General features: G+C 33.5%; 1 protein-coding gene across 1 annotated transcript in view; it reads right to left on the bottom strand.

Moving 5' to 3' along the window:
* Window positions 1-19663, bottom strand: part of GRIN2D (glutamate ionotropic receptor NMDA type subunit 2D) — a 666498-nt gene that overhangs the window by 99384 nt on the left and 547451 nt on the right. The window contains 3 exon segments of the mRNA XM_053690671.1: window positions 11721-11908; window positions 19251-19387; window positions 19389-19412. Coding sequence (XP_053546646.1) covers window positions 11721-11908; window positions 19251-19387; window positions 19389-19412 — 349 coding nt within the window.

The raw sequence follows: 19663 nt of genomic DNA, 5'->3' as shown, positions 1-19663 counted from the left end.
TAAATAGTAAAATATCTAAGAAGGATAATATAGGTACATTAAAATGCGTGGAGGGTAGCATGATAAATAATGACAGGGAGAAGGCTGAGGTACTAAACCAGTTTTTTTCTTCAGTATACACAAGAGAGGACCCATTGAATGATACTTTGGAACAGAATAGAACATGCCAGTCCATACCACTAACTGGGTTTTGTTTAGAGGATATCAGGAAAAAACTGGAAAATATGAAGGTAAATAAAACTCCAGGCCCAGATGGAATACACCCAAGGGTGTTAAGGGAACATAGCACTGTTATAGACCAACCTTTACTCTTAATTTTTCAAGACTCATTATCCTCAGGCATGGTACCCCAGGATTGGCGTAAAGCTGATGTGATGCCACTCTTCAAAAAGGGAAGCAGGGATGATCAAGGAAGCTATAGACCAGTTAGTCTGACATCAATAGTGGGGAAGATATTTGAAGGGATTATAAAGGATTATATTGATGAGCATATTCGTGTAAACAAGATTATGAGTTCTAATCAGCATGGCTTTAGGAGAAATAGATCATATCAAACTAGTCTAATTAGATTCTATGAGGAAGTAAGTAAAAATATAGATAAAGGGGAATCAGTTGATGTGATATACTTAGATTTTGCAAAGGCATTTGATACAGTGCCACATGAGAGATTAATGCACAAAATTAAGGGACTGGGAATAGCTGAAAATGTTAGCTCATGGATAAATAACTGGATAAAAGATAGGGAGCAACGAGTAGTAGTAAATGGATCATACTCAGATTGGACAAAGGTAATCAGTGGCGTCCCCCAGGGATCAGTACTGGGCCCTGTTCTTTTTAATATTTTTATAAATGACTTGGAGCAAGGTTTAAATAGCGACATCTCTATTTTTGCAGATGATACTAAGTTAAGTAAGGTCATTAGGTCAGAGCAGGACGAACTCTCTTTACAAAGGGATTTGCTAAAATTAGAATGGAAAATGAGATTTAATACGGAAAAATGCAAAGTTCTACATTTTGGAAGTAAAAATAAGCAGGCTACGTATTTTTTAAATGGGACAAGACTTAGCCAAACACAGGAGGAAAGGGATTTGGGAGTAGTAATAGATAACAAGCTAAAGATGGGTGCACAATGCAGGGCAGCGGCTTCAAAGGCTAATAAGATACTAGCATGTATTAAAAGAAGCATTGATTCAAGGGAGGAAAGCATAATTCTGTCATTATATAAAACCCTGGTAAGACCTCACCTTGAGTTTGGAGTGCAGTTCTGGGGACCGATTGCTAAAAAAGATATTGCAGAACTAGAAAAAGTTTAGAGAAGGGCTACAAAGCTAATAAGGGGATTGGAGAAATTAACCTATGAGGAGAGGCTAGCCAAACTGGGTCTGTTTTCATTAGAAAAAAGGCGCTTGAGAGGTGACATGATTACTTTATATAAATATATTCAAGGCCCATATACAGAGATGGCAGAAGCTCTGTTTATTCCAAGAAAATTGTTTCTGACAAGAGGTCATAATTTAAGGTTGGAGGAAAGGAGATTTAATCTCCTGCAACGGAAACGTTTTTTCATTGTAAGAGCAATAAAATTGTGGAACTCATTACCAAAGGAGGTAGTGAATGCCAATACCATAGATACATTTAAAAATAGTCTGGATAAATTTCTGTATAGAAACAAAATTCATGGATATGATTGCTAGTATTAAATGGGTCACATTTCAATGGGGTTATTTAAGCTTAACTGGAGCTTTTTGAAAGTATTTTAGATTTGTATAGGTTGAACTCGATGGACTTCAGTCTTTTTTCAACCTTATCTACTATGTTACTATGTTAAGATTAGGGGTGATTAGACTCGGGGTTCATGTTAGGGTGTTAGGTGTAAACATAAAATGTGTTTCCCCATAGGAATCAATGGGGCTGCATTAAGATCTTTTATTTTTTTAAATATATATAATTTACCTTGAAAGTTATGCTGCATTTAGTTTCCTTTAACTTGGTTGTCTCCCTGGGTTGTTTTTTGTCCAACAGTCCAAACCAAATCATCAACAATATCATCATGGTTCATCATAATAACAGTGGAATGACCCCCTGCTGTGATAGATTACCATTACCTAAGCAGTATAGTCGATGGTGACCTTCTGGGTAGTATATTGAAAGAACCCACCAGATGGTCTCAAGACACTGAAACTTAGAACTAGGTACATCAAAGGTGCACTGCTATAACTCAAGTTATATATTTTTCACTCCTATATTTTAAGTTATAATTCTGTCCTGCAGGGCCAGGGCTGTAGCTGGTGGGTTTTAGCTCTGTCTCCCTAACCTGTGACATCCACACCCAGAAACATTTTAAGATACAATATTACAAATATATGATAAACATCACAACACCATTCATATATAACATTTACAAGGGAAATTAGTTTTTTTGATATCTCACAGCAAGAGTTTCTACTTTATAGAAGAAACACTTTTACTAGCTAATGGGATATTTAAAAGAAAAAAGTAAGGAAAACAAAACATCTGTCTGTGATTCTTTGTGTAGGTCAGGAAATATCCACGAACCATAGAAAAGATAGATTAAGACATTTTGCTAACTATGTTTTGGGAGACTAAAAATCACCAGAGTCTGGAAAATATATACATATTAATGAATTCAATGCATACACTCTTGGACTGCACAGTTTGGCAGTAACAAGTCATCGTTAGGATATCAGGCTATTTTGTTGGTTGAAATATGGAGTATATGCCAAGCAGCAGTGGTGGTTCTATGGGAATATTAGGGGCGCTATACACCTCCAAACATCCCCCCATTGAGCTGCAAAGTGCTCTGCTAAATGGTTTAATATAGTATGTGTTCTGTGTCTTTAAACTTTTTCATCACCTTTTTCAGAACCCAGATTTTAAATTCTAGAACTGCCACTGCTATGTAGAATTCATTACTTGACACATATTTCTAAGGTTAAGATCCCATCCTATTTGTAAACTTCAATATTGGCTACATGGTTAAGCAAATCATTCTTTACCTAAATTTATTAAGAGTATACACAGTCAATAACATTCTACAGTTTTGTCAAGCATCCTAGCGGCAAAAAATTCCATCAATCCCAATCCTTTAGAAAAACCTAAAAACAAATTAATTACAAAAGAAACTACCATTAAAGTCTAGGGGGATTTTTGTAGATAAATCATCTAAAAGATTTTGATCTACCCCTTAATTACCCCAGCCTTGAATAGTACTAAATTCTTGTGGGAAACATCAATCAATTCTATCAGGCTGTAAATTAAGTTATTTTATAAATCAAATAAATATTTTACATTGCAGAACAATACAATCTTAATTTGGTTTTATAAGTAATCTTATTTGTACAAGAGTTTACTGTACACTCCCTTATCACAGTTGGAATTGCAAGTAATTACTTTATATAGTGAAATAACTTAATTGAGTTTAAAGGAAACCAAGCAATGCAGCCTAGGAATATGAGAAACAATAAATGTTATAATTTACAAATCAGAATGCTTTTTATCTATTTAATGTATGGTCCCCTGTGGTTTTCCATTTGTTTGCCCTCTAAATAGTTCTGTTAAAATACAGAAGATGCCTGTTACCTAGCAACAGCTGACCGTAAATGGAATAAACAAAAGTTCTGAAGATCTCTAAAAGCTCTTCTGCCAGGTCATTCACAATCTACACTAAGCTGTACAGTAAGACACAGGCAAAAAAGGGGAATATAAACTGTTTATTTAAAGGGGCAGAAATCTCCTTGCAATTACAATATTTTTGTACAGTGTCTAAATAGACTAAAATATCACAAGAGTCGGAATGTTATTAGAACAGATTAACACCTTGTTTTCTGCAACTGTTTTTCAATAGTCAAACTCCACCTACTACTTTCCTTATTTGGAGGATTTAATACTGATTTGAGTCTTGAAATGACAGGGCTTCTCCCTGTCATTGCAATAACAAAAGCTCCATTATTTGATAAGATTAAAAACCACAAATGAATGTGAAATATTTGGAAATATTAGGTTTGTGAAGTCTCTATGTGCTCTTTCAGTTTTCAGGACTGGAAAATGCACACTTTTCAGATTCGAATTATAGAGAAAGGAGGCAAAATATATAATGAAGTAGTTGTTTTACTATGCAAAGTTTTGATTGTCCCTTTAAAATAAAAAAAATGAGGAAACAAAATAATGCTAAATATGCAGCATAAAGATCCAAATTGAAAGAGCAGTCGTAAAGAGAGAGAGAGAGAAAAAGATTATTGTACAGCAGAGAGAGAATAAACCCACTGACAAAAATACAACTACAATATAAAAAAACTCATCTAGAAAAAAGCCCAAAAGATAAAAATATTGACTTAGTAAAGGGAAGACATGAGACCATAATTAATAATGATATTAATTTCAGTTATTAAAAGAAAGAGTGAAATACAAGAAGGATAAAACTCTTAATGTAGAAAATATATAGGGGTAGGTTACGAGTGAAGCGCTATATTAACGTGCGCCTGTAACCAGCCATTACAAGTAGCTGGTTAATGCTCCCACAAGCTTGTGATTTCAATTTTTTGCTTAGCACAATTAACCAGAGGTCAGACCTCTGGTTAATTAAAATAGGTGCCCCAATTGCCCAACAAATAAAGAGGACATTTATATAAAATTGAATAAAAAAAAATTAGCATCTTTATTTTGTTTTTAAAAAAAAAAACCTGCACTAAAATTGTCTTTACATAGAGATGAATGTGGGACTGTGTTTTTACTGTAACAATATATGTATATGCTTATATACATATATATTTAAGTGTTAATATCTGTATATACACATATCAACACATATATATATTTTTTGCTGCCAAACCCTGCACGATTTGCCCCTTGTGCTGCGCTAGATGGATTGCCTTGTCTGATGGCATAAAAACGAGGCTTTTCAAAAAAAGGCTCCAAAGATAGAATGCAATTAAAGCATTCTTTGCCCAGACTAATATGAGGCTGGATACCTTTAAATCATGACTTTTATTAATAGATCACTTAAAAATATGGGAAATATATTTAAAATAAGAGAAAACTGTGGGTTTTTTCCATACTCCTGGTAATTTGCATATATGTAATTATATTTTATGCCTAGTGATATTTTGTTATTATTACTAGGAACATAGCTATGATTAAATTAATAAACAAAATATTGTGTTTGAATAAACTATATTCCAAATTGTCAGAGTCTTCTTAATTTTTCATAGATCGAAGAAATACAATAAATTGAGATTATTAAATATATAGGGGCATATGTATCAAGCTCTGAATGGAGCTTGATGCCCCATGTTTCTGGCGAGCCTGCAGGCTCGCAAGAAACAGCAGTTATGAAGCAGCGGTCACAAAGGTCGCTGCTCCATAACCTGTCCGCCTGCTCAGAGCAGGCGGACAGACATCGCCGGAAATCAACCCGATCGAGTACGATCGGGTTGATTGACACCCCCCTGCTGGCGGCCGATTGGGCGCGAGTCTGCAGGGGGCGGCATTGCATCAGCAGCTCTTGTGAGCTGCTGGTGCAATGCTGAATACGGCGAGTGTATTGCTCGCCGTATTCAGCGTAGTCTGGCGGACCTGATCCGCACTGTCGGATCAGGTCTTCCAGACTTTGATAACTTGGGGCCATAGTCTAGTGGTAGATTGTTTTAACTTTTGCAACCTATTTTTAGAGTATAATTCATTCTTGGATAAAATTTTAGATTGTGGTACATTAAACTTTTAAACTGTGCTTATTACTAAAAACACTAACTAGAATTTTTCTATTGTAAACACTGAGAATACCATAGGGTTGAAACGTTGTCCAGAACATAGTAGGTGATCTACGTATTGTCACTTAAGCACTTGAATGAATAAATAAACATGAAAAATACATGGCTGTAAAGCTTTTACATCAAATAACATTTTTTTGGTTACATTCCTTAGCCATAATTAATTCATTCTTTGAATAAGTGATGAATATAGTAATCTACCTGAGAGTTAAACCTAAGACTTGCTATGCAAAGAACTTACTTTCTAATCCCAACAAAATAAAATGTTAGTCTTAATGCTACATTTACATTTAAAAAAGTTTCAGTCCATCTTTGGGGTAGGTAAATGATTCAGAACATTTGTTTAAAATATTAAATGTAAGCCGTATTTGTTCACTCATATTATTTTATCTTTAGAGAATATGACATTAAAATATAGAATGAGACAATCTAAGCCCTATTACATTTAAATGCCGTTTTTCATATACTCAATATAAATCTATTAGCATAAAAATTAAACATATTATTCAAATGTCACATTTAATATTTGAATTTTAACATTTTATGACTTCTGTTCCAATATATTATTTCACCAAATGTTGGCTTCCTTTATATTTCATTACAGCCCATTAGTGTGCTCAAATTTCATGTGACATATTCAGAACATCCGTTTTGATACATAAAAAGTAAATTTTTTTGAAGCACATTTGCAGACTTAGAAAGAAGCAAAATATATGCGCAAGTGAACATAGCTGATTATTTTAATGTGTTTCATTGTAGTGTTTTACTTTTTTACTTAAAGGGCCACTAAAGTCAAAAATAAAGTTTCATAATTCAGAAAAAGCATGCAATAAAGAAAAACAATGTGCACTTTCTTTTCCAGCTCTTACTGAACATTTACAAAAGTGCACAACATACACTGTACGTATATGCATTTTGCAATTGGCTGATGGCTGTTCAAATGACACAAGTGGAGGGAAAATTGGATTAATTTTGAAATTTTCCAAATAATAATCTACTGTTTATTTCATATTTAAAGTAAGTGCTATTGCATTTTCTTTTTTATCATCCAATTATTCATTATTCAATTCTACTCTATTTTGTGGTCCTTTAACCAATAACATCAATTAAGTATGTGTTTAATTAACAGATATATTTTTGAATTATTTTCTCATTATCATTTTTAAAGGGACAGTCAAGTCCAAAAAAAATGTTCATGATTTAAATAGGGCATGTAATGTTAAACAACTTCCCAATTTACTTTTATCACCAATTTTGCTTTGTTCTCTTGATATTCTTAGTTGAAATCTAAACCTAGGAGGTTCATATGCTAATTTCTTAGACCTTGAAGACTGCCTCTAATCTGAATGTATTTTGACCACTAGAGGGCCTTAGTTCATGTGTTACATATAGATAACTTTGAGCTCATGCACGTGAAGTGACCTAGGAGTGAGCACTGATTGGCTAAAATGCAAGCTTAGATACAAGGTAATTTCAGAGGTAAAACATGTATTATTATAACCATGTTGGTTATGCAAAACTGGAGAATGGGTAATAAAGGGATTATCTTTCTTTTTAAACAACAAAAATTCTGATGTTGACTGTCCCTTTAAAACATTTTAACACTGAGGTGTGTAAATGGGAAATGTGCAAAAGGTTATCACATTGTGAAGTTAAAAAAAAAACATAGTAAAATCAAGCAAAATTCAATTAGGGTTTAAGGTTGGTTTGGAATCACTTTAAGTCTGAAAACCATATAAACCTCGCATCTTCACTCTAATTGGTTTGAAGGCTCCCCCAATAATATTTTTTTATATTCAATATTTGAATGCTACCAGTCATTAAGCCCTTTCTAATCCATTAGTATTTGCTGTGCAAAAACTTCAAACTCAACTCGGGTGGTTTCATTTTATGGCATTGCAATCTATTAAAAGTGTTGTCACTGAATTAGTTAAAGGGATGGTAAACTCAGTATAGGCTGAATATGTTATCAGTATTATCTAATATTATTAGATTTTCTATAAAAACATGAAATAGCCATTTACTTACAATTTACAACTAAAGAATAGATCCGTTCCGTAAAATCGCCAGCCCACTGTGACGTCACATTAATTTTTCCTGTCTGTGTCCAATCATCTATCCAGTCGCTAGACAGGCTCCCTGCTGTACAATTTTTTGCACATGTGCTCTAACGATCACTTTTTACGATCGTAACAACCAATCAACATGCCATCAATGCTTCTAAGAATTTGCGCGTGCACGTATTTTACGCATGTGTCATGTTATTTTTCACACGCACTCTCGGCACAAACAAAGTAAGCCCTGTATTGTATACTCTTACTATACGATACATTCCTTACTTGGAGCAGTGCCAGTAAGTACATCTTACAAATATAGAGTTTGAATTGTTTGCAAACCAATGCGCATGCGTTAAACATTAGAATATCGGGAACAAGCAATCAGTATGACATGAGGAGAGGGTGGAGAGAGGACAAAGGACAGAGTGGTGTTATGGGCAGATAAGAGGGGCGGAGCGAGGCGGGGAGATGCGGAGCAACCAGGTTACAAAAGATTATCAAAAATGAGGATAAATTACATATAAATATAAAAAACGGATAATACGGTTTGATCATATATACCTATAGAAATGTAAATATGAAATTGTGAAGTAAATGAGTTTACCATCACTTTAAGATACGAAAATTAAATATACAATATAATTGGAACATTAGATTTTCTTACACTCAAATTGGGTAAACATATATATGATAGAAATAGGCATTAAGGACGTAAGAAGGAAAAAAGAGAGAGGGCGCCACAATAGCGTAATATTGTCTGGTATTGTGAGCAGCAATATATAGACAAGTAGTGTGCTTACCAGAACAAGAGGCACTGTACTATATGCGTGATAGCTTGCTAGCACTTAACAGTGGCTAGTACACTGGAGGGATAGCGTTCCTTGGAGTCTTTTCTGGTACCCCCTAGGCAACCTTTTCTTAATACTGGTAATTTCAATTGGAATATAGGACTTGGCGTGTTGTTGTATGGTATTGGAATACCACAAAGCATAGACAACTTCTTAATAGTAAAAGCTTTAATATGACGCGTTTCTCAACCCCAACTGGGTCGTTTCCTCAGATAAAAGCGAATAAAAGTGGTTACATTTACCGGCATAATATACACATTGTGTCTTTAAAAACAGGAAGTTGTCATAAGATATTTGTCCAATAGGACTACATTTTCAATTGTAAGAGCCCAATCTTGGCTGTCAGCTGTTACCAATCATAACACATGCATCAAGGAAAAAATCCCCTATACAAAAGATTTGTAAAAAAACAAAATAAATAAATCAATAAAAAAAAACTTTTATATGGAATTTTGTACTTTTTTCTGTGAAATTGTTACAATCTAACTAACTATTGGCATAGTAGGAAAAAATATAACAAAATAAACAAACCCTTTATAAGGCTCTTTCACTTTGTTATATATATTTGTTTTAATGAAATTGTTACAACCTGACTAGTAGTAGGCGTGCTGCAAGTTTGTATCTATTTGTGGATTGATGTTGATACTGAAAATCTTTGTTGTGTATTGGAAACCTATGACCATGCATATAAACACTGTTTTGTATGCAAGGTCATATAAAACAGTGTATGGCCGAAATAGGATTTCTTAGAATGCGTGTAAGATCAATGAAAGACCTGTGTGGTGGCTCCGTTGGTAACCTATGAGGTTGTGATTTTGTATCAAATAGTTAGGAGCTAATTTGGGTAGATGTAATATTTGTCAGGCTAATATGAAATGTTTTTACACTGTATTTCCTAAAAAATATCTTGTTTAATCTTTGAATGTCACTATGTTTAATATCTACTGTTGCCAGCCCGGTGTGGTGAGGGGTTCCATATTTGAAAAACTCTAGTTATGGTATACCTGATAGCTTGATAATGTAAACATAAGTAGATGTATGAACTTGTGTTTAGTAGCAGATTGTCTGCTTGTAAGTGATATTGTGTGTATGTATGTATAATGTAAAAGAAAAAGTAATTTGTAATGGAATGTTTGAAGTGTTTGAGATGTGTGTGTTTGTATGGAAATATATATTTAACTTATCTCCACTGTAAAGTAGATGAAAAATAGGGATACTGGAAACCAATGGTTGCCCATGGAATCACATTACATTGAAAACCTATAAATAACAATGTTAGGAAGAAAAAAAGGGGGGCATAACATATATGCCATGATCACCATGACAGTGAAACTGCCAGTTAATATATATAAAAACAATGGTATTATTGTAAATATTTGGTGCAAAAAGAATATGAAGTGTAACATGTGAAACAACAAACTTATTAATATGTGTAGGTGTAAACTAATATTGTGTGAATGTATAAATCAGAAATTTCTGTATGACCTAAGCATTTGAAGGATGTGGGAAAATAAGTATCAGTCATTGGAAAGTGGGATGATGAAGAGATGGTTGAAAATAAAACTGAGGATCCATCAATTGAAGGCTGCCAAATCCAGATTAGCATTAAGCCCATAAGGATACAGTGTCTTCAACCGATAGATCCAATATGTCTCGCGTTGTCTGAGTCTATTGAGTCTATTGTAATCTGAACTTTTGGGAACGAAGTCAACGGGGATATATTTGTAGATATATGGGTTCCCATTGTGTTTGGTCAGGCAATTATTGGGTATACTGTGTTTGATTTTGTTTTTTTTTGGAATTTTTGCAGTTGCGATGGTGTTCTCCCCATCGGTTTCTCAGCTTCCTGGAGGTGTGGCCTACATATTGGAGGCCGCATATACACTCCATAAGGTAGACTGTGAAAGAAGAATTGCAATTGAAGAAAATAGGGATCTGAAATGACTCGCCTGTTACTGTGGACTTGAAATTTTTTGTACCTGATCTTATAATTTTGCATGATCCACATCCTGTCTTGCCACATTTGAAAATTCCGAATATACCAAACAGACCCTTGTTTTTGTTTGGATGGTGTGATATTTTATTAGTTAATTTGTGTTTAACTTTTTTACTGGGAGCTAGCTGGTTTCTGAGTGTGGGCGCTCTCCTGTAAACAATTTTGGGGGTGTCCTTGACTAAATGTTTGAGGACAGGATCTATTTGTATTATATGCCAATGTTTTTGTATTATGTGTTTGATTTGATTGAAATCAGAGTTGTATTGTGTTGTAAAGATGGTTTCTTTTCCAAATGTATTTTCTGTGTTGGTGGTTTTGTTATTTGATAAAATGTCTTCTCTGTTTAAATTTTTAGCTTTTGTTAGAGCCTTATTAAGGACATGCATTCGTTTTTAGACGAATGTACGTAAGTCACGAAAATCGAATTTTCATTTGATTTTAACAAAATGAATATCTGAATGAATGCACCAAATAAAATAAAGAAAACTAAAAACGGATGAAAATTGTCCGTAATCATTTGTTTCCTTTATTTATTTTTAATCGTTTAATACTTAACTTATGCTCCTCATGCTCTGGAGAGCACATTAAGGCAGGTATTGTAGCTAAACGTACATTTTTCATCTGTAGCTTTGAAACATTTACATTCATTTTAACAAAAACGAATGTAAATATTTATTGAAAATTCTATTTTTGTTTAATTTTAAAAGAAATAAAAACCGAATAGAGCAGCCAATGAATATTTGGGTAAAAAAAAATTCCCAGAATATTTGTAACACAAATTTTGTCTGAAACTACATTTTCTTATCTGCACATCTCTAATAGGCAATTCTTGGGATGCCACACATCTCTTGGAAGGATATTTAGAGATTTTTGCATTTTGATGTAGTTTGTTGAATTAGTTTCTTTGCTGTATTCAAAAGTTCCTAACTTTCATTTATTCCCAAGCTATAAAATAAATCACATATTTTTCGCAGTTATTACAATTAATTCAAGACATTTGAAGCATTATTTAAAAGAATCAGAAGAGACTTACCATCCCCAAGAAACTGCAGCAATGCAAGATCTATTGGTCGTTTCCACTTTGATCCTTTCTGTAATGCAATGCCATAGCCTGTAGTAGCAAACACCTTCCCACTGCCAATAGTGACCAGTTTACAACCTTCATCTTTACGAGCCATATAGTTAAGAACAGCAGCATCATAAATAAAGGCATCAAGTTTCCTACAACGATAATAAATAATCAGCATTACTTTGATTGAAAGAACTGTTGTTTTTCTTTAATATGCTGTAAAAAGTGACAAACTGGCATAATATATATATATTTCTATTTATATACATATCTGTAATTAAGCATAAAGAGCATAGAATGCACAAAGGTTCCGTTTTGACAAATATATTGTAATTTAACATTTTATTTTGACTTTTGTTTTTAAAGTTTTAATACAGAGGTAATGTGGGTCATGTTTCAGTAATTATATTTTAAAGGAATATATATGTCAATGATAAGACCTTGTTCACAAGATTGGATAGACTCATTATGTTAACCCTTATGTGTGTGTATATATATATATATATATATATATATATATATATATATATATATATATACTCATTCTCATGATAAATGTTTAAAATGTTTTTAGATGATTAGAGATTGTCATTCTATTTTGTTTATTATGCCAGTGGTTATATTGAGACCAATTAGGTCTTAGTACACCTGGTTGGGTGTGTCCGGTGTTAATGAACTGGGATTGGTCATATGTTTTTATTTAAGCCAGTACTCTCATTGTATCATTAGAAGCCTGATGAAACAGACAGCAGTCTGAGAAACGCGTTGCTTGTTCTTTTAATATCTAGTGTCATGAGACACTGAGATTTTTATTTTATTAATAAAATTTGGTTTTATTTAAACCTCTTTGTGAGAGTCTGAGCTCTGTCAGTCCGGCAAGACGTTGGAGAAACCAGTTTCCTTGCAGTGTCAGTGAGTTGGGACACTGTGAGATCCCAGTCTGTTTGATTTAGCACAATTGGGTGCTGCAGTGAGTACCTTTTTGATAACCTAACAAATCTCTTTCAACAACTGTATTACACCAGGAGGCGCCTTTGTCTTTTTGTGATTTTTTCACAGAGAAAACTTGCTCTTAGATCCTGATTTCCCTGAGAAAGCAGCTGACTCCAGTCATCATCATCTGTGTTCCTTATCATTGATCATCCTGGTATTTGATCACATTCATCATTTGGGACTATTCCCACCCCAATTGGGACATTTACCATCTATATAACATTGCAGAAGAAGACAGCATTTCCAGATAAGAACCTTTCAGGAATTTCTTATTACTGTATTTGTTATTATCTGTGTTGTATCCTATGTTTCTCATAGTCCCATATTTATAAGAATTGTTTCTTATTTGTTTACATTATTTCATATAGTATATTTTATTATAGTTATTACATGTAATTTCTTGTTCTCTTCTCTCTTAGCCTATTTACATAGTAATCATATAGGGTCCTGTGCACCCCCTAGTAGTAACACACCCTTAGTGTTACTGATTGTTTCTTCAAACTGACATAATAACTTTTAAAAATATTTCTACGTATGTGATGAGAAAGTTGTTTATATATATTTTATATATATTTTGAAATATAAATTTAACACGGGAACACTACATATATTAAACATATTGGGCTACATTACGAGTGGATTGCAAATGAACACTACAGCTTGAGCGTTATTTACACTAGAAATAAGATTTTTGCGTATTATGAGTTCAAAGTAAACTGTTTTCGTTCTTGTGCTAACCTGACGAGCACCAAAAGCCAAAGTTAGAATATTATGTGCGCGTTCACATATTCCCCCATAGAAGTCAATGAAGAAAAAAAACGTGAAAAATGCTCACTCTCGCACAAACACGATTGCATATTCTCATTTGCACTAACAACCCAACCTGAAAATATGAATATTTCACATTTCAATGTTGTTCAAATAACAGAATATGTTCTATGTATTAAAAAATAAATATTTCTACATATATCTGATGGTATTTTGGTAAAATATATACCTATATCTATAATTATAGATAATTAAATATAGTTATAGATATATACAAATATATATTGGAATATCTATTTATAAATACATAGAACATATTCTGCTATGTGGATTTTGACACTATAAATGTTCTGGCGAGTCTAGAGGACAATCAATTTACAGAAAATGATCAGGTTGATCTTAATCTGTCGGGTTTATCTATGTATGCAGATGAGGAAGATTTTCCTATCAAACATTGTTCTCTTAAGCGTAAATCAATTTTTTATCCGATCCATAGTCAAACAGAATATATTAAAATATTCAAAAGATTAGTTTGCCAAGATAAAGAGTCTTTGTCTAAAATACCCCAGTATCAGCCATAATACTATAGAGACAATCTCTTAAAGGAAGAAAGACTAGCCCTGAAAACCTTAAGTGATGCGTCCAATATTATTTTTAGAGCTGCCGACAAAGGCGGAGGTATGTCGTACAAAATAGGAGGGATTATTTGAATGAAGCATATCGTCTTCTCAACGAAATTGACACATACTTACCCTTAACGGTCAATCCCACTGACAAGTATAGATAGGTACTTTTTGTATTTTTATCTGAAGCTAAAGCCTTAAATATTATAAATATGAATGAATTCAAGTTTTTATATGAGGTCGCTCCTAAAATAGCGAGTTTTTATCACTTACCTAAGGTCTACAAGGATCCTCAATCCACCGGTAGGCTAATTGTCTCTGGGATAGGCTCTTTGTGTGATAATTTGTCTAAATACATTGACTCTTATTTGCAACCTTTAGTGACATCCACTAGAGCCTATCTCAGAGACACAATAGATGACATAAGCGAAATGGAAGGTTTAGCTTGGAATCATGATTTTATTTGAATCACTTGCGATGCTGCTGCTCTATATACCAGTATACCCCATGAACAGAGTATAGCAGTGGCCAAGCACTTTGACAAGACAAGAGTCACCTACCGAGATCTCAGACTCAATTTATTCTAGATGCTATTCATTTTATTCTGAGTCATAATTACTTTTTATTTGAAGGAATATATTACAAACAGGTACAAGGCACGGCTATGGGGACCACTTTTTTCTCATTGTATGCCAATCTTTATATGTTCAAATTTGAAGACACTATGATATGGTACCATAATCCCTATATACAGAATATTATTAAATATTATAGATTTATTGATGACATCTTACTAGTTTGGCAGGGCTCCAGGGGTGAAATAGATAAATGTATCTCATATATGAATGATAATTCCTACAATTTAAAATTCCCTTAGAAGAGTTCTCTGGAATCAATTACTTTTTTAAATTTGACCCTCTATTATGATAAAAATACTAATAGGGTATGTGTTTAAAACTTTCATAAACCCACAGACAGGAACAGCCTCCTTAACGCAAAAAGCCGCCATTTAAGACAATGGAAAAGGAATATCCCACTAGGTCAATATCAGAGGATTAGGCATAACTGTACCAACCCAGAGGATTTTAACAAAGAAGCTATTTTAACCAACATTTTTTTAGAAAAGGGATATAATCCAAATTTGTTGGATGAGGCTAGAAATAAAGTGGCAGATATGGATAGGTCACAACATAAAGAATCAGTCCAACAAAACCCATGTAGGGAAACAACAACAAGAAAATAGTTTGAAGTTTATAACCAGATACAACAATCAACATTATAAAATTACAAATATTCTTAACTAACATTGAAAGGTGCTTAAAGGGACACTGAACCCAAATTTTTTCTTTCGTGATTCAGATAGAGCATGCAATTTTAAGCAACTTTATAATTTACTCCTATTATCAATTTTTCTTCATTCTCTTGCTGTCTTTATTTTAAAAAGAAGGCATCTAAGCTTTTTTGGTTTAGTACTCTTGACAGCACTTTTTTTTATTGGTGGATGAATTTATCCACCAATCAGCAAGAACAACCCAGGTTGTTCACCAAAAATGGCCCGGCATCTAAACTTACATTTTTGCATTTCAAATAAAGATACCAAGAGAATTAAGAAAATTTGATAATAGGAGTAATTTAGAAAGTTAATTAAAATTTCATGCTCTATCTGAATCACGAAAGAAAAAAATTGGGTTCAGTGTCCCTTTAAATTGGATCCCGTATTGAACAATATTCTGGGTGATAGACCAGAGGTAGTCTTTAGGAAGAATAAGGACATACTATATTGCTCCAACTAAATTAAGACAACCAGCACAAGTAGGATCTCTAACGAGTTGGTGTGGAGCATCTATGGGTCTTTACCCTTGCAAACAGAAAGATTGTATTATGTGTCCTTGTATAGATAATAACATGCATCTTTTTCCAATTTTGATGGAAGCAGATCATATAAGTGTAAGAGTAGATGTACTTGCCATACAATGTATGTGGTTTATCAATTGAACTGTAAATGTGGCAAAATTAACGTTGGTAGAACGAAAAGGAAAATTAAGTACAGACTAAGAGAACACATTAGGAACATTGAATCAGGATTAAAAAATCATAGTGTCTCCTATCATTTTAAATTATGCAATAACCATTATCCCATGGACCTTAATATTAAAATTGTAGAATGGGTTGCACATGATAAATGGGATACAAAAAGACTATTTAGGCTTAGACAAAGGGAAACATATTGGATTAAGACTCCGGATTGTCTTGAGCCTAAGGGGTTAAATATTGAATTAGACATCCAAGCCTTTTTATAAGCTTTATAGGTACCTATTTTAAGTGGCCTCTGACTTAGTATATTCTATATTACTATTTTGCTTTTAGAGAGTTTTAGGTATTGTGTTCAGATATATTCTTCTTCTTGTAGTGATTTTTATTACATATACATTTTTTGCCCTATGTATTTTATCTTTTATTGTACATTATGTAATGACAGGTATATTAGAATGTATTTATTATGGATTTTAAAGTAAGAACATAATTGTTCAACTTTACATGAAGTATGAAATTTAGGAATTTTATGAACTGTGCATATGTATTTTTAATTTGTGTGCTATTAATTCAATATTTATTGTTGTTTGGTGTTTGCGTTGTGTTCCATATCACATATACCAATCATCTAACTGCCAATAATAATATTTTATTTATGGGGGCATTAGTGATGAAATTGCTTATAAGGAACACAATAGAAACTCAAAGTATTCTTGACAAAGTCCCGTTGATTGGGATGAAACACGTAGCAGTCTTTGCACAGCAATATTGTCCCTGTGAGGCAACCATAGATCCTCGCTGCATAGAGGTTGGTTCTAGCCGAGGGCGTGTTTTTTCCAAACTTCCAGAGCGGAATCTCCTAGAGTGGTCAGTGGTAAAGAACCTTACCAGTCAAAACCTTTGGACTATCGTGCTGGGAGTAACTTTTCTAACAGACCTCGGATACAACTGCCAGTGGATGCTTATATCGGATCGTATCCTGATTGTGGGGTTTATGCGGTTGATGTGCTCATTTTATCTTCTATCTTGTGAGTTTGTTATTCACGTGTGTTTTAATTTTAAACTGGTACTCTGCATTTGAATCTTGTCCCTGCTTCTCTCCTTTATTGTATAGATATTCTGATATGTGCAGAACATTGGAATGTGAAATATTTGCAGCAAATACATAGTTAAACACTTTATTAAATATGAATATTGTATAAATATGCTTTTACATGTTTTCATCTACTTAACAGCAAAGGGTTCCAATGCACTTATATATGTACATGTATATATATATTTGTATCCATATTTGTATACATATATATATATATATATATACATACATATACATTTATAGACATGTATATGTATGTATTTCAATGTTAAATCCCTTTGCCTGCTTTTTTTTTTTTAAGTTTTGAAAAAGCTTTATTAAAACATAATGTATATATATATATATGACAGACTTGGCTCTAGTTACAATGTGAGCCTTACGCCGTTCCCACGGCGGTTACAGAATAAATGGGAACATACAGAATAATAATTTGTTAGCAACGTGATTTGCCAAGTCTTATTCAATACAGTGATATTAATAACACAGATTAACTCTTATGTTTTGGTGTAAAAACACACACCAATCAATATGTGCGGGTCCTTAAGTGTGCCAAATCTTCAGCACACAGGAGTCATTATAACCAGTAATTAAGTTTTTGAAGTAGTAGTGAAGAGGAGAATAGAAAAGGAAGAGTAAAGGAGGGAATGAGAGAGAGAAGGGAAAAAAAGGTTAAAAAAAAGGGGGGGGGTGGAAGGGGGTGCTGGGAGGAGGGATGGGTCAACATATCCCGCTATGTGTTTTATATCTATGTATTCAGGTATTTATGGGTTTCCATAGTTCAAGCATATATTAATGCAGTTCGATCCTATCATCTCTCCAGTACCTGAAGCGTTCCAGCTGCAAATCTCTATTTACATGTTTTTTCCAGTCAGAAAGGGTGGGTATCCTCAACGATTTCCAGTTTTTGGGAATCAGGAATTTAGCTGCCTGCTTTTTTTTAACACTTGAGACCTCATATCTTTGACCCCTTATAACTTTTGTGTGTAATAAGTTTTTTAATAATTTTTATTAGATCGTGTTAGTATGAGTGTAACTCTACTTTTTAATGTATTTTTGATGTGTTTTGTGCATCTTTTTTATTTCACTAAACAGTTAACCACAGCTCTAAGGACACGGTTATCATTCTAGCATAAATAACGATTGCCCTTAAGCAATCTCATTTATTTTCAACTTGTAATACCAGCCATTTAACCTGCACAAAAACAATAGTGACAAACACTATAACGCTTGCGCGCGAATGTTTGCATTTTACCCGTAATCTGACCCTTTATATGGAAGTAAGAAAAAAAAATATGGACTAGAATTTCCTCTAATTTTTTTAAAATACACTAATGCCTCCAAAAGCTTCTGTTTGTAATATTTGTGCTCAAATAAAGTTCTCATTTATTTGTTCAAAAGCCAAAACGTTTACAAACTTTAGGCAATGGCAAAGAATAAAGGTGGTTTTGGCCACAATTAGTGCTACTTAAAAAAAGAGTGCATCTCTACAGAAAATGGTTTAATTATATTTATTTGTAAAAGCATATGAAATGAATAATACATGTAGGGCTCCATTTATAAAGAAACGGATGTCGCTTCAGAGTCCCGTCATTTTAGGCTCGCCTGAAATGGAAGTTAAGAAGCAGAAGTCATAAGACCGCTGCTTCTTAACCTAAAAGGTGGCGGATTGAAATCATCCTGATCCGATCGGGATGATTGACAGCCCCTGCTAGTGGACGATTGGCCGCCAGTGAGCAGGGGTGGCATTGCACAAGCATTTCACCAGAAATGCTTGTGCAATGTTAAATGCGGACAGCAAATTATGTCCACTTAACAGTTTATAAATCTACCCCGTGGTATAGAAAGCAGAAAATTAACATATTAAGGGTAAATGTGCATAACATCATTTAAAATAGGGTCTTTAATTTGAGTGTATTAACCTATGTGAATTAAATACATACGTCTCTCAAAGTAATGTCCATAGTTTTTATTAATGCTTACCCAGTTTTAAGATTTTGCAGGGCATCCTCAACATGCCTCTGGTTATACTTGATCATGTAAGCGTGCATATCCGGGTAATTGCTACGAATGTTCTTCTCAGTGCTACCATTAGGAACGGTACCAAACTTTAGTGGGGGGGTATTGCTCTTGTGGCCTTTGAAACTATAAAAATTAAGCAAAAATTTTAAAATGAGGCAAAACAGTTATACATTTTTCATATTTGGACTATTTCGTAGTGCAGTTTTTCAAAAATAGCAAAGTAACATGAAAAGTGCATTTGTTTTAAAAATAGCAAAGTTACATGAAAAGTAATTCATCAATCAATTCATATTAATATCAAAACACATTAAAGAAAAAAATGTGCAAAGCAAAATATAGTCTTTATCAGGTCCAACCCAGCATGTATTACTCTA

The sequence above is a fragment of the Bombina bombina genome, chromosome 8, assembly GCF_027579735.1.
Source record: "Bombina bombina isolate aBomBom1 chromosome 8, aBomBom1.pri, whole genome shotgun sequence".
Classification (NCBI taxonomy): Eukaryota; Metazoa; Chordata; class Amphibia; order Anura; family Bombinatoridae; genus Bombina; species Bombina bombina.
This window is presented reverse-complemented; position numbering and strand designations above follow the sequence as displayed.